The sequence below is a fragment of the Melospiza georgiana genome, chromosome 12 (assembly GCF_028018845.1).
Source record: "Melospiza georgiana isolate bMelGeo1 chromosome 12, bMelGeo1.pri, whole genome shotgun sequence".
NCBI lineage: Eukaryota > Metazoa > Chordata > Aves > Passeriformes > Passerellidae > Melospiza > Melospiza georgiana.
This window is the reverse complement of record NC_080441.1, coordinates 19,685,036-19,692,386: the sequence shown is the minus strand read 5'-3', so window position 1 is coordinate 19,692,386 and position 7,351 is coordinate 19,685,036. Positions and strand designations below refer to the sequence as shown.

Sequence of the window (7,351 nt, the reverse complement as noted above, 5' to 3'; positions counted from 1 at the left end):
ACACATACCTCCACACGCACACATGTGTACACAGCTATGCTTTGCTTTTCTGTGTGTCCATAGCACACAGAAATACACACACACTTGTGCACCTATGTACGTTCACAGGTGTGCAAACCTGTGGATACCCACAAGTACCCTCACCTATAAGCACACATATGCATAAGCACACAGTCACACTTCCCATGCACATACACAGTCATGCACATGGGCACACACAGGCTTACACTGCATACACCTGCATGCACAGGTGTGGGCAGACACGTGCATCATACAGATGTGCACCCACACAGGTGCACCAGCAGCATTTGGGCACACAGTGGGTTCCTGAAGACCACAGCACGCCTCATCCCGGGGACCCTTTTGGGTAGCTGGGGGCCAAGTGGGTGCTGCATTGGACTCTGCAGCTGTTGGGCAAGAGACAGGACCCCGCAGGTGCCATGTGCCACCCTGAGGCACACATGATCCTGTCATCCATGTAATCTGCCTTTGCACAGCTGGGCAGAGGCAAGAAGGTGCTGAACGTGGGCAGGGTGCATTAGGTTTATTTTCTGTACAGAGCATCTGGAGCAGCCCAGCCACGGCATGGCCCCAGGGAGCTAAGCAGCACAGTCTCCCCCTGGCCCAGCCCACAGGACATACGGCTGCTGGAGAGTCCTGTCCCAGCAGTGAGTGCACACTGTCCCTTGGTCTCTGGGGATTCTAGTGCGCAGTGGACATTCCTGGGGATGCTAGTGGCTGTCGGCACTCATACTGTGGTGGGGCACACCCCCAGCCCTGTGGGGCAGAGCAGCCAAGAGCACTATGCCAGGGTGTCCAGAGGGAGAGCATCCCTGAGCTGGAGGCAGCTGGATGGGGGGGCCAAAGCTGGGCTCTGCTGGGGGGTGCCTAGGCTGGAGTCACTGGAACTGGAGGACACCACAATGGTGGGCACAGGAGGTCCCTGGTGGGCAGTGAGGAATAATGTAGGGGTGGGGGTCCTAGAGTCGAGAACTCCCAAAGTTGGTGGGGTTGGGTTACTTGTGAGGCCCCATGGCCGGGGACATCAGAGTACAAGGAGCAGGCCACAGGGCTTGTAGGGATGAGACACATTAAGAGTCCCAGTCATGCACACAAGCCTAGGCAGGGGGTGATGTGGGGGATGAGCAGGGGTCCCCAGTTACCACAGGCCCTGCTGACACACTGAGTGCTGTGCCAGCAGTGGGCACCCAGGGGTCTGCTGCTCTCCATCCTCTAGAAGGGTGTTGCATGGGCCATCTGGGGGGCCACATGCCTCCCACCCACTGGGGCTCCTGGAACACCCAGAAGGGCAGATGGGGAAGTGAGGAATGTCCTGAGTCACCTGGCACCTGCCCTTCATGCCAAGACCCCCCTGGAGGGTGCTGTAAAGAAGCAAGAGGAGGGACAGGAGTAGTGCTAGGCTGATGGTGATTCCTGGGGATGGTAGTGGGGACTGCACTGGCCCTATCACCATTCTGACTGCTGAGGCTTCCATAGTCTTGCAAACTCCATCTGTCAGGTGCCTCCTCTCAGGCACTGCTCCTCTCAGGTAATGGCTCTGCACAAATATTTCAGTGGCCCTGGGCAGAGAAACAGCCCCAGCTGGGGGCTGCCAGTATCTCTGCAGGGCACCCACAAGGCATCTGGATTCTGGCTAGCACCGTTTGCATCCAGCTACAGTCCTGGCAAGGTGCCTGGGGAGCACCTGTTCTCCACAGCTGGGTGATCTCCATCCTGGTGCCCCTGTACTGTGCCCAGCCTAGATTTACCCCAGCACTGCAAGGGCACGTGGGACACATCCCCCCTCTGCCCAGTGCCAGCCTGCAGGATGTGGGGTGTGAGGTGTTCATGCCCACTTAGGAGGGGCAGCAGGAGGGATAGTGAATTGTGGGATCTCAGCACCTCAGGATGGAGGTGCAGAGAGGCCGAGAACACCCTTGGGGGGCTCGGGAGTCCTGGAATGTTGCCAGAAGTGTCTGGTGGCTGGACTTTGACCCTACACAGGAGACGACACCTGTATGAGGATAGGAGGATTTCACTGGGTGAATGGTGAAGGGATAAGTTAATTAGAGTGTAAGACACAGGGTTTAGGATTTCTGTACAGGGGGGTCTAAAGAAGTAAGATGGAGGAATTGGGGCGTGTCCTGTCCTTCTTCTTCTTCTTCTTGGCCTCCATCTTCTGTGGTGATGGTGGCACTTTGGGATTGGTCATTACTAGAAGAGCACCGGTTAATAAGGGTAGAAGGTATTGGGGAAAAATTATAAATATTGTATACGTAACTTCGAGTATAAAGATAGGTGACCGCCCCGGGGGCTCTCAGTGTGCTCATGGCTGGCTTGCTGTGCAGACCTCTGTTGGGCTGAAAGAAAATCTTTTAGATAAACAATTAATAAACACCGAGACCGAGAAAAGATCAGAAGTCTCTCCTCGTCCTTTGAAGCGCCGGGCTGCCCAAGGCCACTCTGGGCCTTTCCAGGCCACCTAAACAGCCGAGAAACCGACAGTGAATGGGCACCCTGTGGAAACAAAACAAAGCCTCAGTGTGGGGTGTGGGGTTTGGGGCAGGGGAAGGAGCTCAAACAAGGCAGAAGGGAACAGGGATGCACTAGCTGGCCTGGGGGAGAGAAAGGGGCTAGCAGCAGCTCCACAGGCAAGATCCCTACCTGAGGGTGGGTTGGGGCGCATGTCCCCAAAGCCAGGATTCCTGGTGGTCCCCAATGGAATGCCAGGCTGTGCCCAAGGGGCTCACATAGCTTCGGGATCTGCAGGAAGATCATCCCTGCAAGGTGCACCCAGGCAACAGGCCAGGGTCACTGCACCCTGCGCCTGGCAGTCTCAGCAATGATGCAGGCACAGAGCTGGGGTCATCTGGGGACAGTGAATCTTTCCCTGAATCACTGCTCCTCCATCTCTGTGGCAGCACCTTTCCCACAATCAGCACAGAGGTGATCCTGATGCTGGAGCAGCCCCTAGGCACCCATGGGTACTCAAGGAAGGGGCCCATCCCAAAAGACTCAAGAGCCTGTTGGCACAGTGCATAAATGGACACGGGGCTGGGGTGACAAACGCCAGTGCTCACCCAGGTGAGCACTTGGTCCAAGGGGTGCTGGCAGCAGGTTGGGGGTGAGGGGGGCACTGGCATCTAGGGGTATCCAGGGCTGGGAGCATGCCCCTCTCCATGTCTTTTATCATCACTTGTCTGCATGAATCAACAGAACATGGTTAATGATTGATAGGGCTCAGATATGTGAGCTTCCAAAAAAGCAGATGTTCCCCAGTCATCACCAAGACGTGGCTAGCTGGGGACAAGGGGCAAGAGAGAACCTGGGGCTCTGTGGTTTCTCAGTCTTCCAGGATGGGAAAGAAACTTTGAGACTGGCAGGAAAGGGAGGGATTGGAGTTGACAGCAGCCCATCCAACAGCAAACACGGGAAAAATAAAACTGCTGAAACATCCCCATGGAGCTTGGGCCAGCAATAACAGATGGGGCTGGACCCCAAGCAAGAGGAGACCCTGGCAAAAGCATGAGCTGTGGAGAAACAGCACCCAGGTGACAGCGCTGGTGCCAAGGATGATGGCTGCCACCTATGCCTTGCTGCTCAAAGAATGGAAATTTTGCTCCAGCACTGCAGACAGGGCATCATATCCAGCAACAGTCAGGTTTGTTTGCAGATACCTACCCACAATAGCAACAGCAGAGAAATGCCTTGGCCATGGTGACAGACAGCCCCAGGAGACCTGGCTCATTGCTCTTCCATGGTCTCCTAGGACTTGCCCCATACAGAGCGATGCGGGGCATCTCTCATTCCCAGACCCATGGAGGCAGCTGCCTGCAGCCACATTTGGTCTCCTCTGCACTAGGGCAGGTCAATGCCCCAGGGGAGGCACTTCTCATAGGCCCTGCTTGAACCAGCTGGGATTTACCCCCACACCCGCCCCCTCCAGTGAAAGCACAAAGGCAGGGCACAGGGATACAGCCTAGTGCAACCTATCCCAGGGTGCACTTGCTGCACCCTAGGGGCAGTGCAAGAACAGGCCAAGATGGTCTTTAGCAAAATCAATCAATTTATTTATTCACAGTCAAGAAATAGAGAAGAGTCAGGCAGCAGGGGTGCTGAGAGTGGGACTGATCCTTCTGAAAACAGGGACATGCCAGGAGCCCAGCAGAGCCCAAGGCCTGTGTGACAGCAAGAGTGCAAGAAGGTAGAGAGACATCTGCAACAGGAATCTGACCTCTGGGAACAAGACCTGAGCCCTGCTAGAGGGCAAGCCAAGGAGCTGAAGAACAGGTGTGTCAGAGGAAACAGCAGGCAGAGCCCAGCACAGGCAGCTGCCTTTGCCTCTAGCACCGGAAGCAGAGATGGCAGCTCAGGTCCCTCCAGTTTTTCACAGCCCTTCCAGAGCAGAACTGCAGGGAAGGAGAGAGGCTTCCTCACTCCAGCCCAAATTCTCAGCCTGGTGAGATGCCTCTGCAGCTGAGACTAGATAGGGACGGGGTGCACGTGAGTTGGGAAGGAATGCCACAGGCAGGGTCACATCAGATCCTGACACCACCAATGTGTCAGATGCAAAACAGACACCTGGACTTCCTACCCTCCCTGCCCTCCCTCCACCAGGAGACTCCCAGCCACCTCCCAAGAGCTTGGTACTCCTGTTTAGGGACACAGCTCATATCTGAGAACATCAGGCCAAGCCCCCCTGCCCACCAAAACCAGGCAGCAGCCATGGGGGCTGCAAGAAGGACAGATGCCACGGGGCAACCACCCCAGCACAGGTTCCTGCCTTTAAAAACCCACAATTTACATAAAACTGTCATTGTAAAACCTCCCCACTGAGCAGCACTGCATGGGGAGGGGAGATGAGCCAAGTGAGCCCCAGGCAGAGCAAGATAAACCCTAAAGTCCAGATCTGCAGGAAGAGGCAGAGCCCAGGGGTGATGTGCTGGGGCAGTGGAAATTACCGGCAAGTGCAGGACTCTGCAATCATGTTCTCATACTCCTTGTACAGGATGCCTCCATTGCGCTCAATCATGAGGACACTGATGGGGCTGTAGCGATAGGGCACACAGGAGGGCCGGGGCACATTGGCATCCACAAGCTGATGAACAAAACTCTGCACCACAGCATGGTTGGGTGCGTGGAAGTCATAGCGGAGCAGGTGGGGACAGGTGCCCTTGCAGTAGCGTGGGTTGTAGCGGTGAGGAGCGATGATCCAGTGGTCCCAGCCCAGCTGTGCAAAACTGACAGGGAAGGGGCGGAGGGAACAGTCACTCTTCTCCCCTCCCTGCTCCCGCAGGTACTTGGGCAGGTCATGAGCCAATGTCCCTGTATCACGTCGGTGTCGGTGGGGCTCTGCTGCCAGAGGTGTGAACCCTGCCTGAGTGTCGTTAAGGTAGAGAAGGAGGAAAGGGTGGCCGGGGGCCACAGGGGCATCGTGGCCTCCTGCTCGGCCAGCACGCACACAGACATGCCGCAGTGCCAGGCTCCCCATGCTGCTGTTCCCCAGCACCAGGTAAGGGGTGACATCAACTTCGGCCCAGCCATCATGGGAACGGGCAGTAGGGCTGAGCAGCACCCTGGGCGGCTCGCCAGCCATCACCAGCTCCAGAGCACAGAGAAGGCGACCGTGGGCCAGTGACAGACTGGGCAGGTAGACCACAGTAGCTCTGAGGAGGTGCTCGACCTCTGGCTGGCCCTCCATGTGGTAGGTGAGGGCCTGCAAGTACCAGCGACCTGCAGGGAAGCAGTGACCAGTACCCTGTTAGCATAGTGCAGGAGGCACTGTGGAGCACCCCTTGCTGTCATGGTGCTGCCACAGTCCCACACAGCACAGCAGAGCCTGTGACACCCATCTGCCCCAGCACAAGGCAGAAGCTGCAGCAAACAGAAGCCATGAGACAAGGCTTGCTGGTGGAATGAAGGGCAAAGAGTCTGCAACATTTCCTATCCTCTCCACCAACACCATTAGCCTGGCAGAGCATCAGGCAGAGTAGGAAGGAGAGAAGGGCACACAAGGGCCAGCTATGCGCTTGCCCACCTCACCCCTGGGGCACAGCCTTGGACTCCTGCCAAGTGGAACCCCACAGCCAAGTGCAACCCCAGCCAGGACACTGTAGAGAGGGGGAAGGAAGCAGGCAAGAGACCTCACCTTCAGAGCTCAAGCCCACCCTGCTAGCTCTGCTAAGCACACATACCATCCTTAGTGCTCACCGGTTCCTTACCTGCCCAGGGCTGACCCCCATGGGAGCTGGCCTGCACCAGGCGGATGGTGTTGGTGCCTAGGCTGCGGCTGCGGCGGGGTCGGCCTTCGCGGTCAGCAGCACGCCGGTACAGATTCAGCATGTAGCGCAGGGGCTGTCCGCTGGCTGGCCCCGCCTGCCAGCCCAGGCTGCCTGGAGCCCGCGTTTGCAGGGCCTGCAGGAGGGGCAGGGTGGGGACAGCAGGCAGGGAGCCAAGGGGCAGTGGGGACTGGTTCGCAGCTTGGGAAAGGGGCAAAACAAGGAGAAGGAGGAGGCTGGTGAAAGGGTAGGGCATAGCCATGATAGGTGAGTGTCGGCAGGGAGCAGGTAAGAGGGACAGGGTGGGTGGGGCTGGCCAGCAGAAGAATTAGGGAGAACCTGCAATCGTGCTTCTCCTCACTTGGGAGGCAGAGCTGACTGTGGGCACCAGCAAAAGGATCCCAGCGTGCTTCCAGCTCCTATCAAGACAGGACAACCACACCAGCTGCTTCAGCTTGGCACAGGAACAGAAAGGTGGGGGGAATCTGTATGCAAAAAGGGGTACAAATTCCAGACTAAAATCCAGGAGCAAAGCTGGCCCAACAGAGCCTGGCTATGGGAGCTGTAAAGGTGCTGGGGTAGGGGCGTGGGGTGAAGTGGGGTGGGAGAACCAGCTCACTCAGCCCACCTGCTCTCGGCTCAGCCTCCTCCTACAGGGTAGGAGGTCCTTGCCCAGGCCCATTTTAAAGGCATGGACTCAATCAGGTTTTAAAGAGGCAGAACCTCCCTGGGTCCCAGGGGAGTGGGGCCAGACAGAGCCTGAGAGGGTGCTTTCATGCAATGAGAGTCCCTCCAGCTACCTCCACTCTGTGCTGACACTCCATCAGCGGCTCATCACCTTTGTGCCCATTGCTGCATGCTGGTCTGCATTGCCCCAAGCAGGCACAGAGCCTGGAGTTCTGCTCCCCAACAGCCCCGCAGCACAGTCAGGCTGCCCAGTGCCTCACTCTATCCAGCTGACACTGACACATGGGTGAGCAGAGTGACCCTGAGCCCAGCAGCGGTATGTCTGGGTAAGCCAGCAGTACCCCACTGTAGGCATCATCCTGCCACCACCATCACCATGCCTGCAA

At 57.3% G+C, this 7,351-nt stretch overlaps 1 protein-coding gene across 1 annotated transcript; it reads right to left on the bottom strand.

Moving 5' to 3' along the window:
- Positions 1-4,957: 4,957 nt before the first annotated feature.
- On the bottom strand, positions 4,958-6,540 carry BMP15 (bone morphogenetic protein 15). The gene is made up of 2 exons (XM_058032921.1): positions 6,222-6,540; positions 4,958-5,733 (listed from the first exon to the last, which is right to left on the bottom strand). Exons 1-2 carry the CDS (start codon positions 6,538-6,540, stop codon positions 4,958-4,960), a joined length of 1,095 nt encoding a protein of 364 aa, XP_057888904.1.
- Between the last annotated feature and the right edge of the window lie 811 nt (positions 6,541-7,351).

Coding starts and splice junctions, on each gene's coding strand:
- BMP15 (XM_058032921.1), bottom strand. CDS start 6,540: ATGGCTATGCCCTACCCTTTCACCAGCCTCCTCCTTCTCCTTGTTTTG. Junction 5,734..6,221: donor TGGGGGTCAGCCCTGGGCAG/GTAAGGAACCGG, acceptor GCTTCCCTGCAG/GTCGCTGGTACTTGCAGGCC.